Below are 21,234 nucleotides of genomic sequence, written 5' to 3'. Positions count from 1 at the left end.
AAAAATAGTTTACATTTGTATCAATATACAAGAATCCATAACAGTGCAAATTACTTATTTTACTAAATTTGTTTACTAGTATATACAATAATCTACCATAAATTCTTATACCTATTCATTTCACTTTTTTCTTTTTTCTTTCTTTCTTTTTTTTTTTTTTAAAGAGAATACTGAGTCTAGTATTTTTTTCCACCCCAACCCCATAACCATCATCCATAACCCTGAGAAGCATGAAACCTTTGGGAGAAAGGGTATCATTTTCTTAGAATTGCTTTCTGCTTTTTAGGGGGTGATGGTATCTCTGTTGGGTTCTGTAAGAAAGCTCAGATAGGTAAGTCTCAGTTGGACTAACTGTAGATTCTGCAACTAGTCTCAGAGTAATGAGTAAGATTGTCTGAGATTCTGGCTAGAAGTGTAGTATGATGATGAGTACCATGGCATCATTCTGGAGTGGGTAGAGTTGTTGTTGTAAGATAGTCTCCATCTTCCTTCTGGAGACTTTAGAGATTGCTAATGGAAAAACTTTTTACTGTGAAAAACTTGAACATTATTAATATCAAAATGGAAAGTTTGGATTTAAAGATGGCATGACATGTAAGAAAGGATTCCGAGAAATCAAGAGTAAGCATGGAGAGAATTAGAATCTTGAAGACAATGATCCTTTTTTTTTTTTTTTCGGTTTCCTTCTGTCCCACACCAGAGGGCTCTTCTGATATGGGACTGAAGAATCTCTCAACCTTTTCTTTTAGCAATATGCTTGGGTTTAGAGAAGGAATGAACCAATTCCATATCCAAAGCCAGCTTGGTTTATAATTGAATTGGAACCACAACTTTTCTAGAATAAAAGAGATACAGATGTTAGGCAGTGAGATTTTACTCTGTGTAGAATGGTACCAATAGATTTTTTCTTTTTGTTGTAGATGTCTTGATATCCAAGGCCGTATGACTTCTGGAAGATGGGTATTTCCATTATCCTGGAAAGACAAAAACAGAATCCTATCCCAACCCTTGTTTGTTAAAATTTTCTTACAACTCCTGCAGAAAAAAAAAAAAAAAAAAGCAAAACCCCTTTCCCAACATAGGACATATCCAGGTTTCCATTCTGAGGTCAACATATCTTTGAAATAAACTGGTTGGTTTAGCTTAGGAGTTTAGTCTGTCATCCAATGCCTCTCCGCAGCTGTTCCTTTTTCATCAGCATTGAGAAAATTTAAGGTTAATAAAGCACTATGCAATCTATTTCTAGGAGTCATTGTTACCTGTTGCTGTTTATTTAGCATATCTCTTAAAGTTTTATTGGTTCTTTCTATGACTGTTTGGCCTGTGGGATTGTGTGGTATACCTGTAACATGCTTTATATTGTAATACACAAAAAGCTGTCTCATTTTATTGGAGACATATCCTTCGGCATTGTCTGTCTTAATTTGTACAGGTATTCCCATGATGGCCATAACTTCTAATAGGTGTGTAATCACAGAATCAGCCTTTTCAGATCTCATAGGGGTTGCCCGCTGAAATCCTGAATAGGTGTCAGTGGTATGGTGTACATACTTTAATCTTCCAAATTCTGTAAAATGAAACACATCTATCTGCCAAATTTCATTTCTTTGTATACCTTTTGGATTGCTCTCTGAAGGTAATGGAGTTTGGTTATGGAAGGAACAAGTAGGACTTTTTTTTTTTTTTTTACAATATCCTTGGCCTGTTGCCAAGTGATGGAGAAATCTTTCTCCAAACTTTTGCTATTTATTAAGAAATTTTCTATTCGTTTTACAAAACCTTTGCTATTTACATGCTTCCAACATGTTAACTATTAGTAACTTATCACTCTCATTATTACCTTTTGCTAGAGGTCCTGGCAGACCTGTATGGGATCTGATATGTGATATATATATATTACCCTATTTCTGATGATTTCCTGCAATTGTAAGAATAATGAAGTTAATTCTATATAATCAGGAATAAATTTAGCAGTTTTAACATATAAAACAACTTGGTGTATATTGAAAGTCAGTGACTATATTGAGGGGTTCTGTGAAGTCCATCAGTACCATAAAAATGGCATACAGTTCTGCCTTTTGTACAGAGTTGTTTGGACTTCAAACCACTTTACTTAAGTCTCCTGATTTGTATCCTGTTTTCCCTGATTTATTTGTATCAGTATAGACTCTGAGGACTCCAGAAATTGGCTTTTGTCGCACAATGTGAGGAAGGACCCATTCAGTTATCTTTACGAATTCTATTTTCTTGTTTTTGGGATAACAGTTGTTAATCTCTCCCAAAAAGTTACTGCAGGCTCTTTGTCAGTATTCATTATCTTTCCTTAGTGATGAAATTTTCTCATTAGTTAAAGGTACTATAATTTCTGCTGGGTCCATTTCTGTCAACTGCTGAAGTCTTAATTTACCTTTTTGAATCAAATCAGAGGACTTTTTTATATAAGTCTTTAACTTTTTATTTGGTTTACATGGTAGAAATATCCATTCCAATATAATATCTTCTCTCTGCATCAAAATACCTGTTGGGGAATGTCTGGAGGGGAGTATGACAAGAATGCATTCAAGTTCTGGATTCACATGATCCACATGTGCTTCTTGAATTGTCTTTTTTACTAGAGCCAATTCCTTCTCAGCTTTGTCTGATAATTCTCTTGGAGTATTTAATTTTTTGTCCCCTTTTAGAGTAATAGTCAAATTTTGTAGTCCATTTGGGTATTCCCATGATACCCAGTAAGTTGGAAATGCTTCCTAACAACTTTTGAAAATCATTAAGAATCTTCAATCGATCTCTCCTTAGTTGTGCCTTTTGAGGTCTAATTTTTTTGTCACTCTATTTTATATCTTAAGTAATTATAGAATCTCCTCTTTATACTTTTTTTAGGAGCAATTTGCAGTCCCTAGCAAGACAAAACTCTTTTTACTTATTTAAACATGCTTTCTAATGTGCCTAACTTTGGATCAGCTAATAGGATATAATCCATATAATGATAAATTATGGATTGTGGAAACTTCACATGAATTATCTCTAATAGTTTTTGCACAAAGTATTGGCATAAGGTAGGGCTGCTTAACATTCCCTGTGGGAGGATCTTCCATTGATATCTCTTGACTAGCTGGGAATTGTTATAATTAGGTACTGTGAAGGCAATTTTTTTTCTATCATTTTCTTGTAAGGGTATGGTAAAGAAACAGTCTTTTAAGTCAATAAGTATTATAGGCCATTGTTTAGGTAGCAGAGAGAGCAAGGGCATCCCAGTCTGTAGGGAGCCCATCGGCTGAATTACTTTATTAATAGCTCTCAGATCTGTCAGCATTCTCCAATTACCAGACTTATTTTTTAAAAAGAACAAATACAGGAGAATTTCAAGGGCTGGTACATTCTTCAATGTGTTGAGCATTTAACTGTTCTTGAACCAGCTGTTCTAAAGCTTGTAGCTTCTCTTTAGTCAAAGGCCATTGTCCAACCCAGACAGGTTTATTAGTTAGCCATTTTAAAGGTAAGGCTGTTGGTACTTTTGAGAGTTCAACAGCAGTTGTGCTCTGTTATATACAACCTGAATGGTTGGTGACTGTGTTTTATAGCATGTTATGATATTATTCCTAGAGACATGCATTGGTCTGTATTCCTTTTCTAAGAGTGTAAGAATTTTAATCTGGGTATTCCACTGTTTTAACAGATCTCGGCCCCAAAGATTTACTGCTACATTTGCTACATATGGCTTCAGCCTTCCTCTCTGTCCTTATGGCCCTAGGCATTCAATCCATCTCAAACTCTGTTTTATCTGAGATAGGGTGCCAATCCCTAGAAGTTGGACATCTACCTCTTGAAGAGGGCAATTTTCTGATGACCTGGTTTACCACAATTAAAACATCTAACCTTTTTATTTTTCTTAAAATTTTTAGAAATCACTTCTCGTATCCAAGTATCATCATAAGCATGATATCCAATATCAGCTGTTTTTATAATCCATTCATCTATGGATGCTGATCCTGCCTTTAAAGGCCTGATCACTCTTTCACATTCTGAATTAGCAGTTCAAAAGCCAACGATTCAATTAATAATCTTCTGACTTCTGGATCTGATATCATTCAATTTACAGGTGAAGTCATTCTTTGTAAAAAATCAGTGAAGGCTTATTTTGGGCCTTGTATAGTTTTAGTAAATGACTCAGTTCTCTTTCCTGATTTTCAGTCTTGTCTCAAGCATTTAGAGCTGCTATACGGCATAGGGACAAGTTGTGATCATGAAGTGTAACCAGTCTTTTCAGTATAATGATCCTCACCAAGGATTTTATCGTGGGAAATCTCATAATCTCTAACCACACTTTGTTGTTTGAAGGCCCTAGCTTCATCTTTCCACCACTGTACCTGTGGACCAGCTTCCAATACTGCTGTAACTAAATCTTTCCAGTCTTGTAGAATAATTCTGTTCTGAGTGAACTACCACTTTAACATCTTCCTCACAATCGTGAATGCATATCATATGAAACTATTGCTTCCTTCAATCTCTTCAAATATAACATTTCTATAGGTTCCCACTTAACTTCTGAATAGCCTTGGGGATGCCTATTATCTGGTGGTTGTTCTTGAATGGTAACTAGATAAGTTAAGGTTAATTTTCTAATAACCTTGGGCTGCTCTCCTTCTGTTTCATAATGCCACTGTGTTTTAACTTTTGCTCTAAACTACTCTGTGCATATTTTTCTTAGTTCCCAGTAGTCTGTCTTTCTAAGAATTTTATCTTTTATCAGTCCATTTTTCGTATTTGGCACTGATATCAAACAACTTTTGGGATAGAATAAGAATTACCAAAATGATAGTTGACATTATCATCAATAACAGCTAAGTTTATTATCCCTTCATTTAATTGTTCCATTTTCAAACTATCCATTGTGGAACAACTATACAGAGACCTAACTTCATACATATTAATGTTTCCCATTTTTAACATGAGGAAAAGTAATTCTCTTTTCTCCCCCTTTTTAAAAACTAATTCCTCCTTTTAAGAATTCCCAAGTGTCTCACCAAATCTGCTGATGATGACAGTGAAGTGTGAGGCTTCCTGAAGCTTTGCAGCAAGCCTGGACAGAGAACACAGGTGATGCACTGCCTGGCTGTGGGCAGTTGCAGATACTGGAGCGTAGTTGTGAGTTGAGAGTATGTGGCGGTTGCAACAACAATAGAAGCCAGAGCAGGTGTCAAGGTAGCTAACCCAGTGTGGCAGCAGCCTGAGGAGGGGGTCCAGGGGAAAAGGAGCGAAGGAGCCAACCCTCTAACACAGGGGAATGTGCAGAAGCATCAGTATGATGGGCGGGACGTGAGAGCACCAAACTGCCTGAAGGCAGAGCCAAGTGGTAGTGGGCTGCTAACTTTGGTAGTGTGTGGAGCCCAGGTGCCTGTGGAGACTGTTGTAGAAAGGCTGCAACAGGAAAATCTCAGACTCCTTCAGAGGACTTTAGGCAAGAGACTCTAGCAGCTGCCAATGGACTGTAAAGCCAGGGACAAGTGGCTATCTCATGCTTTCATGCCACAAAAGTTGGATGCCAGATGAAGTGTTAGTTTAATTATTCTTTATCAGGAGTCATATATTGGGGTAAGAACTTGAATGATCAGAGAAACAGAAGCCACCAGTCCTCTCCTACCTCCTCCATTCCTTCCTCCAAAAGGGGCCAAGAGCCCCCTCCTTCTCACCTTACTACTTCCTTTCCTGTCTGTCTACAGTCCTCCAGAACCTCTGTGGTTGGTGAGTGGCTAGCTCTGCCCTCTGACTCCAAGCAAGCTTTATTTGTCAGAACAAGATCGAAATATCACACAACAGATGTTTCTTTGTTTGAAATCTTGTCAATTTTTGCTTTAGTTGCCTGTGTGTCCCCCGCCCCCCCCAGGAGTCGGGGGAGGTCATGCCTATAAACGTCTTTATGCTAATGGATAGTTATTGAAATGCTTCTTCTACATTTCTAGTAGTTTAAAGCTTTGGATATTATATGGAAGACTTTAACCCAACTGTACATATCTAGAATTACGGGCCTATTTTATTTTATTTTTTCTGCATTGTATACCCACTTTGTTTAGAATTACCACTTCTTTTTCTTTTTTTGGTGTGTATGTGTGGGAAGAGCTTGTATTTGTAGCTCATTCTGGCCTAGAACTTAAGGTGTTAGTTGTGTCCCTCTCAAGTTTTGAATTACCGTCATGTGTCATAGCACTATATTTATGTGTTATATATTTTAAAGTCAGGTATTATAATGCTTCTAGGTCACCCCCATTTTCAGGATTGTTTTTGGTTCTGAAGGCATTCATTCATTCATTTCCTCCTTCCATCATTTATTTACTTATTTACTCACTCACCCATTCATTCATCATTTAGATGGGACCTCACTGTATAGCCTTATCTGGCCGGGAGCTCACTATGTAGACCAGGCTTGGATCAAACTCATAGAGGTACATCTGACTGTGGCTTCAGATTAATGGTGTGCACCACCATGCCTTTCCTTATATATTTTGTGATCAAGTTTTCTAGCTCCCTGAAGAATATCATTGGTATTTTGGTAGAAAATTGCATTGAATGTGTAAATCATTTGAGCTGCACAGACATTTTTTATTGGAAATATATTTCTTTCATACAATATTCTGATTATGACCCCCCCCCCCCCCACTCCTTCCAGGTCCTCTCCACTTCCTCTTCCTGTTTGTGTCTCCTTAGGAAACAAAGAGGCTTCTAATGAATAATAACAAAATAAAATGAGATAAAACAAAAACAACAATCAGAATAGGGCAGAACAACCAAAGAAGAAAAGGCCAACGAAAAAGCACAAGAAATGGACATAGACACAGAAGACACACACGTTTGTGCACACAGAAATCCCAGGAAAACAAATCTGGAGTCCATATATATACAAAAAGGACCTGTAACGTTTTGGGTTTTTTGAGACAGGGTCTAACTATTTGTCTCTGGCTGTCCTGTAGTTCACTATATAGATCAGAGTGGCCCTAGACATCTGCCTGCCTCTGCCTCCCAAGTGCTGAGATTAAAGGTGTGCTCCACTTCACCCATCTAAGGACCTATGATGTTTAAAAACAACAACAACAAATCCTGATATATGTATACATTTTAGGGAGCTTCTACTAGGCTTCCATAAAACCCCTCGGATGGCCCTTCGAAACCCCTCGAAAGCACCCTTCCTTGTATATCTTCCTCCCCTCCTTTTCCCTACATCTCCTCATTTGATCCTCCCATTTTGAATAGAGCAGCAGTTCACATGGCTGAGCAAGTGTCTCTGTAGTAGGATGAAGTGTGCTTTGGATACATGGTGGAGAGTGGCATAGCTGCATCTTGAGGTAAATCAATTCCCATCGTCCAGAGGAACCGCCATAATGACTTCAACAGTGGTTGTGCAAGTTTGCATTTCCAGCAGCATTGAAGGAGTGCTTCCCCTTCTTTACATTCTCACCAGCATGAACTATCCTTTTTTTATTTATTTTTTATTTTTGTATGTTATTAGATCCTAGCCATTTGACTGGTATAAGATGGAATCTCAAAGTCATTTTGATTTGCATTTAAATGATGGCTAAGGATTTTGAACATTCTTTAAGTGTTTCTCAGCCATTTGAGTTTTCTCTTTTGAGAATTCTGTTTAGATCTGTACTCCATTTTTTAAATTGGGTTGTTTTCATTAGATCTGATTTTTTGGTTCTTTATATTATTTTTGATATTAGCCCTCTGTCAGGTGTGTAGTTGATAAAAATCTTTTCCCATTCTGTAGCCTATCACTTTTTCCGAGTGACAGTATCCTTTGCCATTGAGAAGCTTTTTAGTTTCATGAGGTCCTATTTATTATTGTAGTTCTTAGTGCCTGTGCCATCAATGTTCTATTAAGAAAGTCTTTTCCTGTGCCAATGAGTTCAAGACTATTCTCCCCTTTCTTTTCTGTCAGATTCAGTGTATCTGTCTTTATGTTGATATCTTTGATCCATCTTGAGCTTAATTTTTTGAAGGGTGACAAGTATGGATTTATTTATTTGCATTCTTCTACATGTAGTCATCAAGTTTGACCTGTACCATTTGTTGAAAATGCTGTCTATTTTTCCAGTGTGTATTTCTGGCTTCTTTATCAAAAATTAGGTGTCCATTCCTATGCACTTATTTCTAGGTCTTCAATTCAATTGATCATCACGTTTGTTTTTGTGCCAATACCATGCTGTTTTTATTACTATTACTATTTTATTACTGTTATTAGGTTGGAACTCTGTAGTACAGTTTCAGATCAGGCATGATGATACCTCTTGTAGTTGATTTATTATTCAGGAGTATTTTAGCTATCCTAGATTTTTTTTTTTTTGATTGTTGTTGTTGTTTGTTTCCTTATGAAGCTGAAAATTGTTCTTTCAAGTTCTGGGATTAATTGTGTTGGATTTTGATGAGGATTGCAGTGAATTTACAGATTGCTTTTGGTAGGATGGCCGTTTTTCTTAGATTAATCCTACATATCCATGAGCCTTGCTTGGCAGATCTTTCTGTCTTCTGATATCTTCTTCAATTTCTTTCTTCAGTGTCTTAAAGTTTTTATCATAGATATCTTTTACTTGCTTGGTTAGAGTAACTCCAAGATATTTACATGCACATTTATATTATTTGTGGCTATTGTGAAGGGTATTGTTTCCCTGGTTTCTTTCTCAGTCTGATTGTCATTTGTATATAGGAAGGCTACTGATTTTTTTGTGTTAGTTTTATATCCTGCTACTTTGCTGAAAGTGTTTATCAGCTGTAGGAGTTTCCTGGTTGAACTTTTAGGGGATACACAAATACACACACACAACATACACACACACACACACACACACACACACACACAGAAACAGGTGTAAATGAAGATATTTTGACTTCCCTTCATATTTGTATCCCCTTGATCTCCTTCAGTTGTCTTTCTGCTCTATCTAAGACTTCAAGTACTGTATTCAGTAGGTATGGAGAGAGTGGACAACCTTGTCTTGTGAAAATGATTTGAGTTTTTCTCCATTTAGGTTGATGTTAGCTGTGGACTTGCTGTAAATTGCCTTTATTGTGTTGAGGTATCTTCCTTGTATCCCTAATCTCTCCAGGACTTTTATCATGAAGGGGTGTTGGATTTTGTCCATGGCCCTTTCTCTATCTAGTGAGGTGATCATGTGTTTTTTGTCTTTTACTCTGTTTGTATGGTGGATTACATATATTGATTTGCATGTGTTGAATCATCCCTGCATCTTTGGGATTAAGCCTACTTAATCATGGTAGATGATGTGTTCTTGGATTCAATTTGAAAGTAATTGATTGAGAGAGACCTTTTGCATCTATGTTCATAAGGAAAATTGGTCTATTATTCTCTTTCTTTGTTAAATCTTCATGTGGTTTAGGTTATCAGTAAATGTGTCCTTTTAAAGGGAATTGGGCAGTGTTCTTTCTGTTTCTTTTTTTTGGGGGGGGGGAATAATTTGAGGAGTTTTGGGTTTAACTCTTTGAAATACTGATAGAAGTCTGTGCCAAAAGCCATCTATCTGGCCCTTGGATTTTTTTGGTCGATAGACTTAATCATCGCTTACATTTCTCTAAGAGTTATAGGTCTGTTTAAATTGCTTGACTGATTTTGATTCTAATTTGGTAGGTGGTGTATATATTGAGAAAATTATCTATTTCTTTTAGATTTTCCAATTTGGTGGAGTACAGGTTTTTTTTAAAATGTGCCCTTGTGATTCTCTCAATTTCCTCGGTGTCTGTTGTTATGTCTACTTTTTCTTTCTAACTTTGTTAATACGGTTCTTCTCTCTCCACCTTTTAGTTCATTTGGCTAATGGTTTGTGAATCTTGCTGGTTTTCTCAAAGAATCAGCTCTGTTTCGTTGATTCCTTGTATTGATTATTTTTGTTTGTCTATTTCCTGAGTTTGATTATTTCTTGCCATTTCTCCTTTTTGCTGTTATTTCTTCTTTGCTCTAGATCTGTCAGGTGTGATATTAAATTACTAATATGAGATGTCCTTTTCTCTTTCTTTATATATGTGTTCCATAAGTTGGGGCATGTTGTCTTTTATTTTCATTCAGTTCTAGAAAGCTTTATTTTTTAATCTGTCCTGACCATTTTTCATTCAGTAATGAGTTGTTCAGTTTCCATGAGTTTTTAAGCTTTCTGTTGTTGATATCCAGCTTTAATTTGTTGTGGTCAGATAGAATGCCCGGCATCCCGGTATGATTTCATGATTACTTTTTATTTTGTATTTTTTTGGTATCTGTTGAGAATTGCTTTGTGTCCAAGTGTATGTGGTTAGTTTTGGAGAAGGTTCCATGAGGTGCTGAGAAGAAGGTATATTCTTTTGTGTTTGGGTGAAAAGTTCTGCAAATATGTTAGGTCCATTTGGTTTATAACATCTGTTAGCTCCAGCATTTCTCTCTTTAGTTTTTGTCTGGATAATCTGTCCATTGGTGAGAGTCGGATATTGAAGTCACCCACTATCCCTGTGTAATGCTCAATATGTGATTTAAGCTGCAGTGCCCTAGTGTTTGGTACATAGATATTAATGATCACAATATGCTCTAGGTAGGTTAAAGGTGTGTGCCACCATACCCATTAATAAATTTTACATCTATGTTTTTTGGGGATATTAACCTTTTCTGCTGGCATAATAAGCATTTTATCTACTGAGCCATCTCCCTAGCCCCTTCCAAGTTCAGCTTTAAAATCACTATTGTGCTAAAACTTCTTCCTCCTTTTGCTCCACTGTTGACATTCTTTTCATTTGTGTAATACACATACACAAATACATAAACATACACATCTAATGCAGTGTTGCAAGCATTAATTTGGGCAAACCAGTAACTGAAGATCAATTTAAAGTTTTAAAAACATTTACTTACTGTCACATTTTGCGTTTGAGATACTATTCCTTTCTTTATGTAGACCCAAGTTTCTTTCTAAAGAACTTTTTACAGTTCTTGCAAGGTATGTTAAGCAAAAATCATCTCAGTTCCTATTCTTTTTCCCAGCTCATACTCTTAATACTTTTCTTAATTCTAACTTTGAAGGTTGTTAAAAATAAAGATATGTTCTTTTCCACCCAAAATCTAGGACCACTGATTAACTAAATCTTTAAAATCTATTGGAAAATGGGATGCTTTGAAGTAATGTACTATGTAGTGTTCTAAGATAGGGCATGCTTGAACTCTGGTAATCTTTACATTCTAATATGCTCTAATTTGTGTGAATTTGAGAGCACATTTGTAGAGTGTTATTGTTTGTTTTTTACTCTTTTTAGGGGATGCACCACCCAGCTCCCAAATAAATCACACGGAGGCTTTTTGCCTCTCGGCTTTTCCTGTTCTATTCCTGTATACCTTTGTTTCTTATTCTGTGGCTTGCTGTGTAGCAAGGTGACTGGCTCCTGAAGTCTTCTTCCTTCCTCTCCTCTAGATTTATCCTTTTATTTATACACTTTCTTGCCAGCCCCACCTATCCTTTCTCCTGCCTTGCTATTGGCTGTTCAATTCTTTATTAGACCATTAGGTGTTTCAGACAGGCACAGTAACACAGCTTCACAGAGTTAACCAAATGCAACATGAACTAAAGTAACACACCTTAAAATAATATTCTACAACAGTAGAGTTTATCCAGGTTTTACTATTTAATCCAGGAAGGTCGGGACTAGATATGTAGCCCAAGCTGGCCTTGACCTCCTGAGTTTACAGGTATGTGCCACCACACCTGCCTCAAGAATTTTTTAGCTTTTCAAGGAAATGATTTTGTTATTGGCTGAAGTGAAAGTGTCTTATTTTCATTAATTAAGATGTTTCTTTACTCCTTATTTCATAGTACTTAGAGAATGAAAGCAAAACTAAATTTTTCAGTTTTATTTTAGTCTTCATATTTACAAAAAGGATTCCTCACTAAGATGTCCCAATAATGTTAACAAAATTTATGTGCTGCAGTTAGAATATGCCTGCAGTGAAAAAGTGTATAGACAAAACCCAGCATGAAAAGCTTAATTTTGAGATTTAATTTTTTGTGTGTGTATTTGGGGAGGCATGTGTTTATAAGAGTGTTTGTGTGTGTGCATGTGTGAGCACATGAGAGTGCTTGTGGAGACCTAAGGTCAATACCAAATGTCTTTCTTCTTCATTTTTTGCAACCTTACTTTTCAAGGAATTTCTCAAAAACTTATTATTTTCAGCGAAGCTGAAGGCAGTCAGTTGGCTGTGTTGACTGGATAGTATTTCTAGGGATCCACTTAATTAACATTAATTAAATGTTTTTGTGATATCTGTGTTTGAGTATGTGGTCATGAGTGCATTTGTCAGCAGATGTCAAAGACATTGGATACCCAGACTTTACAGGTGATTCTAAGTCACCTGACATGGTTGCTGAGAATAGAATTCAGGTCCTCTTGCAAGAGTGGGATGCACTTTTAACCTCTTAGCAATCTCTCCAGTTGTGTGTCCCCCTCCCCCTTCTCGCTCAAACTATGCTCCATCCTAAGTGCTGGGATTATAGGCTTGGTTGGTTTAGTTTGGTGCTAAGGATTAAACATAAGGTTTTATGTATGCTAGACAAATATTGTACTAACCAAGCTACATTCCCAGCTCAAATGTGCATACTTCTATCATGTCAGTTACTGTTCTTGCTACCATTTTCTGTTTCTGAGAGAAATCAATGATGAAGACTAGGAATCCTGATTACATATTTTTTGTTTTTGTTTTTTTGAGACAGGATTTCTCTGTGTAGCTTTGGAGCCTGTCCTGGAGCTCACTCTGTAGACCAGGCTGGACTTGAACTCACAAAGATTCACCTGGCTCTGCCTCCCGAGTGCTGAGATTAAAGGTGTGTGCCACCACCACTTGGCTGGAGGATCATTTTATACTGGGAAGAATTACCTACTTAATTTGAAATTTGGGGAGCAAACCAAAGTTCAGTAACTTGGCATGGTCATATTGGGAGCCTATGGCTGAATTAAAGATACCAATTGTGGATGATTAGATTTAAAGTTACTATTGATTTAAACCTTCTCTTGTCTTAAAACTAACACTTTAGGCTTAAATAAGAGTTGTGGAGGTGTTAAAGGATTAAAAGAAGGGATGTGTAATTACATAAAGTTAGAGATCAGATATAATTTTTCTTTATATCCCCCAAATGCAGGTCATATAACCAGTGATGTTTAATGAAGTGCGGGTATTTAAGTTTTTTTTTTTTTTTTTTTAAGAAGCTTCCTTACTAGGGATTAGGTTTTTCCAGTTTAGTTACATGGCACATGTGCCACCTAGTGGCTAGAGAATTAACTACTTGGTGATGGGTAAAGCTAGTTCCCTGTTCCCCTTTTCCTCCTCCCCACCATTCTGGCTATAGATCATTTTTGTGATCAAGTGAAACTGATTGTTTATTTAGGTCAGGTTTAAAGTTAGGAGTCCAATTTCATTTCTGTTGATGTGATAAAACACCCTGACAAAAAGAAACTGAGGGAAAAAGGTCTTATTTGACTTGCAATTCCAAGTTACAGTCTGTCATTTCACTAGAATTCAAGCAGCTGGTCACATCAGATCCACAGCCAAGAGCAAAAAGAGACTATATCCTTGGTTGTTTGTTTTCAGCTTTCTTCTTTTGGAAAAATATTTTTTATTAATGATTTGGATTATTTGTATATATATACATAATTCATTTATTCATTTGTTTTTATTTTATGTGTATGGGTGTTTTGTCTGCATGTATTTCTGTGTGCCACATACATGCCTGGTACCCACAGAAGTCAGAAGAGGATGTTGGACCCCTGGAGTTCCATGTGGTTGTGAGTTGCCATGTGTTGGTACAGTAAGCACTCTTAACCACTGGACCATCTCTCCAGCACCCCAGCTAATTTTCTTCTCTCTGAGGAATGGTACTACCTACAATGGACAGGACTTCCTATGTCAATTAACAATTAAGACAGTTCCCCACCTACATGGCCACAGGTCAATTTGTTCTATATAATTCTTCATTAAGACTGTTCCCAGATGATTTTAGGTTGTATCAAATTGATAATTAAAACTAACCATCACAGGAGGTAACTATATCCAGGGGTAACAATTGTATCTAGGAGGTGATGGTATACACAGGAGGTTGATTTATACACAGGAGGTTGATGGCCACTGTCTTCTTTATTGATCCCTACCTTGGTATGTTTGTTTGTTTGCTTTCACTGTGTAGCTCTGGCTGTCTTGGATCTCCTGATGCAGATCAAGCTGGCCTTGAACTCATCTACCTTTGCCTCCCGAGTGCTTTGATTAGAGTTGTGAACCACTACTTGGCCCCTACTTTTTATTTTTTATTTTTTTTGAGACAGGGTTGTATGTACATGTATGGTGCCTCCACATGCAGACTTTTGAGGCAGGGTCAGTTTGAACCAGGAGACTACCAGTTGGCTATGTGCTCCAGAGATCTGACTTCCCAACCGATGGTATTATAGACACCCAGCCCTTTGCATAGATGCCTGAGATCTGACTTCAAGTCTTAATTCTTGCATAGCAGGATTTTACTGATTAAGCCATCTTCCATGCTTTCCCCTCCTCCCAGTTTCAGATATGAAAACTATCAGTTCTGTCATCAACAAATTGGGCTGCATGTAACTTGAACAAATAAAACTCTATGAAAAGCAAAAATGTACAGTTTAATAAAATAGCCTGTACTACTTTATTAGGTGAGTGGTTACTTTTTCATTTATAAACCACACCAGCTGGTGTTTAAGCACACATATGTTTAGGTATTCTATAGATAAACAAATGCTGGCTGGAATATGTCATCAGTTATCACTGGGCTTCATAGTCTTTCATCCAGAGATGTTCTGCATGAGATCACAGGTTGGATCTTTAGTTGATGTCATCTAACCTATAGTAGTATGTTTCATTTTTCACTGAAAAACTCTGACAAGTTTTGAAGATTTGGTCTAGGAAAAGAGGGAGGGTTATAGAGGGCATAATTTTCCTGCCTTGCATGGGACAGATAGTAAAATCTAACTTACTCTACCACATGAAGAGTGTAAGATAAATTAATAATTTAGGGATACCCATTATTATATTTTGTGGTTGGATCTTTTGCTTTCTATTAAGCAGTTACAACATTCCTTTTTACTGATTAAAGACTATAAAGTTAAACCAAAAAAGTCTAGACGAGAAATAAAACCTACTTTTCCAGTGCTTCTGTTCCTTTAGCAAGTCCAGGTTAGGATCCTAGATACAGCTGCTGGACTGAGAAAAAGAACACTTAAGATTGATATTGCTGTCATTGTTGATTAGAATTGGTCCTGATTCCATTTCTTAAAGATAAGTAAATCCATCAACAGGGGAACAGCACATCTTGTTTACAGCTTCTGAAGCATAGTTCCAGAGTCTCCTTTACACCGTTTCTCTCAGCCTTACCCCTTGTCACTTATATGAAGAACAGTACACTAAGTACATCCCACAGATTTTTGGTGCTGCACTGAGTAGAAATGAAGTGCTCCCATTAAGCCATTTTATAAAAATGTCATTGTCTAGTACTTTGCATATAATACACAGGCAGAGAGTTGCTAGCAGAATGGAATTTCTTTCTTTGATTAGGAAAGCTGAAGACAGCAGGCGTCATAAACTGACATCCGACTTCTAGGTATCTCCCTAAAGCTGTAGGCTCTGTGGTTACTGTTTGGTTCCAGTCACATCAGAGATTGATACAGCATAAAAAAGATCAGCTACTTTCATTTTAAAATCCCATTGTTAGTGTCTCATGGTCTCATAAACAAAGCCATTTAATTTTTATTTAATTTTTGTTATGCCAGTTCCCTATTCCTGATACTACTATCTGTGTTAACTTGAGTGTGAATCAAACTCCTGTGATAGAAACTTCAAAAACACAGCAGTTGGTTATATTAAACAAAATTTTCTCTCATGTAGTATGAAAAACTTGATTCCCTCTCCCTCTCTCATCTTTTATTTCCCTCCCACTCTCCCTCTCCAGTATTCAGAGGACAACTTTGTAGAGTCTGGTTTTTGGTTTTTTTCCCCCCCACCTTTATTTGGTTTCTGGGATTGAACTCAGGTTAGTAGGCTTGTGTATCATGGCCTTTATCCCCCAAAATATCGCACCCAACTCCTATTTAGTATTTTGTAGGTTGAATCCTAATTGTTCTTCTTAATAAAAACCCAGAGCTAGATATCAGGGTAAATGTTGAAAGATCAGAGGAAACAAGCCACAGCCACTTCTTACCTCGCCAACTCCTCAGCCTAAAGGGGAAAATTCTGTTTCTAAGAATCCTCAGACTTCTGCCCAGCCATATCACTTCCCGTCTCAACCTTGCTAGTGCTAGGATTAAAGGCGTGTGACTCCTAAGTATTGGGAACCGAGTACTGGGATTAAAGATGTGAGCCATCGCCGCTTGACTCTGTTTCTCTTTTAGACTAGACTAATCTCATATAGTCCCAGGGTGGCCTTGAATTCACAGAGATCTGTCTGTTTCTGCTTGCTGAGTGCTAGGATTAAAGGTTTGTGTTACCACTGCCTGGCCTCTATGGCTAACTAGTGGCTTAGTTCCGCACTCTGATCTTCAGGCAAGCTTTATTTGTTAAATCATATACAAAACATCACCACAGTATTTTGATCATGAAAGGTTGTGTTTGATGGGACTTCATTACTCTCTGTGTCCCAGATTTCTTCGATTCTTTTTTCTGTATCATGCTTTGGAGTATTGCTCTCATTGGCAGCTTTTTGGCTTGGGTTAGCTGTTAGGTCTGTTTTAGTCCATAGGACAGAGAAATAAAATTTTGTCAAGAGCAAATCATTAGTTTTATGTGATGGAGAAATGTTTCTAGTCTTGTGACTTGCTAAGCTTCTGCCATGCTTGATTGTAGAGAGCGTCTCTGGTTGATCCAGTACCCGCTTTGCACATTGTGGTTTTTTTTTTTTTTTTTTAAATAAGACTTCGTACTTTATTTTGTGCATCTTTCAAGTTCTTAATGTATTTTGAGGCTATATAATAACTTGGGGGGTGCATTTATTTTCTCATTTGTGGTGTATTCTTTTAGTCATGGGTTCATTTATTACATAGAAATTTATAATTGCATTATATTCATTGCATTTTAGTCTCTTAATATTTGATGTAAATATGTACTTTGTTGATTTGATACTGGGTATTTTATATGAAAATTGTCTGTAGGGTACACAGGATACCTTGATTGATAAGCCTCATAAAAACAATGGCCAATTTTTTCCTATTTCCATTATTAAGAAGGCACAATGATGTTTTAACTATGAAAGCCCATACCTGTCTGTTGTTGCTTCATGTCACCAATTTTATTAGGTAGAGCTTATAATTTATGTACCTTTTATAACTTAATAATTTTTAGAATTACTAATTTTTATCTCCTAAATGCTTTCTTAAAGTTCATGTTGACTTTAGGTGATACTCATACAAATAGGGAAATAAAATTGAAATACTGGTGTGAGAGGTGAGAGTTGAAGTTTCAAGTGAAATTTACAAGCTGCTAAGACAGTCATGTCTAGTGTGCTGTAAAGTATGATCTGGGATATTGGTAAGGAGCTAGTGCTGTATAGGTAGATTTAAAGGCTATTAAGGCCAGAGGAGATTGTTAAAACTTGGATAATCATTAAGTTTTTCTGGCTGTACTTGAATTTGGGAGTGGAAACAAATCAACTGAAGAGAAAGACTATTAGTTATTTTATTCATTTATGACTTTGTTTCTTTCTGTTGCTCTTTTTCTATCTCTTAGATTTTTATTCATTTATGGCTTTCTTTCTCTCTCTTTCCCTCCCTCCCTCCCTCTCTTTCTTCCTTTCTTTTTGTCTTAAGTTTATAGTCCAGTCTGTCTTGGAACTCACTATATATCATAGAGTAACTGAGAACCCACCATTCCTTTGTCTAACCTCTCAAGAGCTGTGTTTTACCAGCATGTGACACTTTGTCTGGCTCGATCATTTGATCTTCATGAACAATTTTATGAAGCATAAGGTGAAGCATAGTTTGACAGGTGAATAAAAGAGAAATGCCCTTTATATAATATTTGAATAGCCAGCAGATGGTCAAATTGGTACTTGAGACAAACTCTACATGTTTGTTTGTTTGTTTAGGGACTATGTATGTTTGTTCAGGGACTGTGTAGAAAGGTCTAAATAAATTTCTAGTTAGAAAACAAGGATTTATTTAAGACTGTAGACTTGTGTCAGGAACATTGGTAGAGGAGAAGTGTCTCTATTCTGGTAATGCAGTATGAAAGACAGTGGATATCTTTTTATTTAGAGATAAGAGTAATGTTGGGGTAGAGTTTTTTTAAAAGCCTCACAGGGGCTGGAGAGATAGCTCAGGGGTTAAGAACACATATTGCTCTTGCAGAGAACCTGGGTTTCATTCCTAGCCCTCGTATAATGGGCCATAACCATGCAGTCTGGGAGATCCAACTCCCTTTTGTGGCCTCCAAGGGTACTGTATGCATGTGGTACACATACATACATGCAGGTAAAACACCTTACACATTTTAAAAAGTCAGATAAAAGCCTCACAGTAATTAGGCTGCTTCCTGAAAAGTATGTATAAGGCTTCTTCAGTTACAATCCTGAGGAGAATTTTAAAGGGCAGCAGAATCAAGGAGCAGTCTCTTCAAGTATTTAGCTTTTAGAATGGGAAGTGGCTAGAATGCATAGCGATTGTTTCAAATTAGTAGTCTCAATTTATAAAACTCAAACTTAAAAAACGAACTACACTGAAATACATTTATTTATAGATCGATTGTTATAATCCTGAAAATATTCCAAACAGTTATTTCTAGTGTGAAACTTCCCTAAGTCAGTTGTACCGTGGGCTTAAGGCACAGAGAACCACAGTTTAAATTATGCTGATTATTTTTCAGCATCAAACCAACACTATGTATATGAACTTTTCCTGTTTATAAAGTGTTGTCGTTATTTTACTCTTTTTCCATTACTGTATATGCTTTGTAATTAAATTCTTCAGTGACTAAACACAAAATGACTCTTTATATTTTCTTGTTTACTGTGAAGCAGAAATCAAAGAACAATCTGTGGAAGAGGATGCTGAAGCAGAAGTGGATAGCAGCAAACAGCCAGTCTCAGCTATTCAGCGGTCTGTGTCTGAGGAATCTACAAACTCCCTGGTCTCTGTTGGTGTCGAAGCCAAAATCAGGTTAGACAATGAAGAGAACCGGGTTAGAGACAGTTGACAGGGTAAAGAGGTGGTTAAATGGGACTGTAGAGAAAATGGAGGGAGATGGGGCTTAGCATCTGGATGGGGTTTTATTATTTTAGTAGCTTTAAGTTTGACACCCCTGTGGTGTGGTTGGCATAGATGTTAGCTATGCTATGGATTTTGGTGATTGGAGAGCAGGGAGTATACTAGATGGTGATCTAGCCATTCCAAATAAGTCTTTAAAGTTTCGAGACAGGGTGTCTGTGTAGACTTTGCTGTCCCGGAACTCACTTAGTAGACCAGCCTGGCCTGAAACTCATAGAGATCCGCCTTCCTCTGCCTCTCAAGTGCTGACATTAAAGGTGGGCACCACCACTGCCTGGCCCAGATATTAACTGTATGCTATTCCTAACTGAAGAAATAGCCAAAAGCACCTAACATAAGCGTTAAGTTCTGGGAAGCTGAGAGACAGCTCTTTCTGACAGCTTTAGCACCAACATGGTGGCTTAAACTGTCTGTAACTCCAGTTCCAAGGGATTCATTGCCCTCTTCTGACCTCTGTGGATGCCCAGGCATACACATGATACATATACAAAACATGGTGGCAAAATACTGACATTAAAAAAGTTTCTAAGAACCTTTAAAAAAGGATAATTTGTACACACACACACAACACATTTGTTCTTATCCTTTCTTCAGTCTTTAAGAAAGGACCTTTCTCCACACACACTAAATGAGTAAAATGTAACAATAAATTAAAAGAAAATACGGGACTGAAGAAGATACAGTTTCAGAAGATAAAGGCACTTGCCTCTATGCCTGATGACCTGAGTTTTATCCTCAGGATCCACATGGGTGAAAAAGAAGGAGCTGACTTCAGTAGAATGTCTTCTGATTGTGATATGTGTACACATGTCCTTGTGCACACAAAATAAATAATACAGTGATAAAATTTTTTGTTTTTGTTTTTAAAGGCAGGGTCTTAGTATGTAGTCTTGGTGGCCCAGAACTCAATATGTCAAAAAGGCTAGCCTCAAATTTTACAGAAATTTACTGTCTCTGTTCCTTGAAGCTGTGAGATACCACACCTGGCCCAATAAAAGTTTTTTTATTTACGAGAAGAAAAATGTTTTTAAAGAATTAAATGTGGGATATTAAAACTTGCTAGCATATAGTTCAGCTTTCATGACTTATATTTTTCAGGTTTTATTTTGAATTCCTGAGTAAGACTATGAAAGTAATGGTTAATTGAATATTCTCCGCCTCCGAAAATGTTTTCATTATTTTGCTCTTAGCACCCCTCCCTCCTCATTCTATCCTCTCTTGCATCTTGTGAATACGCTTCACCTTTGTATTTTGAGATTTGTTGAATCTCCTGTCTGCTTTTTGCCTGTCTTCATTCTCAGGAAAGTGCATCCAATCTGACAGCCATGAATCTTGCTTGTGAGATTATGAGCCACAAATTTACATTTCCAGTGAGGCTGTATTCCTCTGTCTAGTCACCCATAGTGTGTCCCAAACTGCTTTCTCTTATGGTGCTTCCTTTGTTATTGATCTGCTTTTCCTTCTGGCTTCCACATTTCAACAAATGGTGCCAGTATTTACCCTGTTGCTTAGGAGTTGCTCCCTAATTTGTCTCTTCTTCATAGTTCATGTTTGGTTAGCCAACTCAGCTTCCTGTCATCTTGATATGGTCTGCTGTCTGGGTTGAATCTATTGTCTTTAAGAGACTGTACTCCCCCCCCCCCCCCCCCACCGAGATTTATTTATTATGTATACAGTGTTCTGCCTGCTTGTATGCCTGACAGAAGAGGGCACCAGGTTTCATTACAGGTGGTTGTGAGCACCATGTGGTTGCTGGGAATTTGAACTCAGGATCCCTGGAAGAGCAGCCAGTGCTCCTAACCTCTGAGCCATCTCTCCAGCCCCTGTAATTATCTTTTTATTTACTTTCTTCTTCTCATATCATAGTGTAATTTAGTTTTAAAAATTATTGTCAAATGTAAATCAGATCTGTTCTTCACTAAGTTTAATGGCTATTGTATTTAAATATGACAT

The 21,234-nt window shown here is 37.1% G+C and overlaps 1 protein-coding gene across 15 annotated transcripts in view; it reads left to right on the top strand.

Annotated features, from left to right (window-relative positions):
- Kmt2c (lysine methyltransferase 2C) overlaps positions 1-21,234 on the top strand; it is a 230,470-nt gene that overhangs the window by 56,732 nt on the left and 152,504 nt on the right. For 13 of the 15 annotated variants that reach the window (XM_052719473.1, XM_052719474.1, XM_052719470.1 and 10 more), the window contains exon 3: positions 19,032-19,173. In XM_052719473.1, the coding sequence (XP_052575433.1) occupies positions 19,032-19,173 (142 nt within the window). The remainder of the gene's footprint in view (positions 1-19,031; positions 19,174-21,234) is intronic. The other 2 variants (XM_052719471.1, XM_052719463.1) reach the window with 1 other exon arrangement.

This window comes from Peromyscus californicus, unplaced genomic scaffold (genome assembly GCF_007827085.1).
Source record: "Peromyscus californicus insignis strain IS unplaced genomic scaffold, ASM782708v3 Scaffold_6__1_contigs__length_162567912, whole genome shotgun sequence".
Taxonomy (NCBI): domain Eukaryota; kingdom Metazoa; phylum Chordata; class Mammalia; order Rodentia; family Cricetidae; genus Peromyscus; species Peromyscus californicus.
This window is presented reverse-complemented; position numbering and strand designations above follow the sequence as displayed.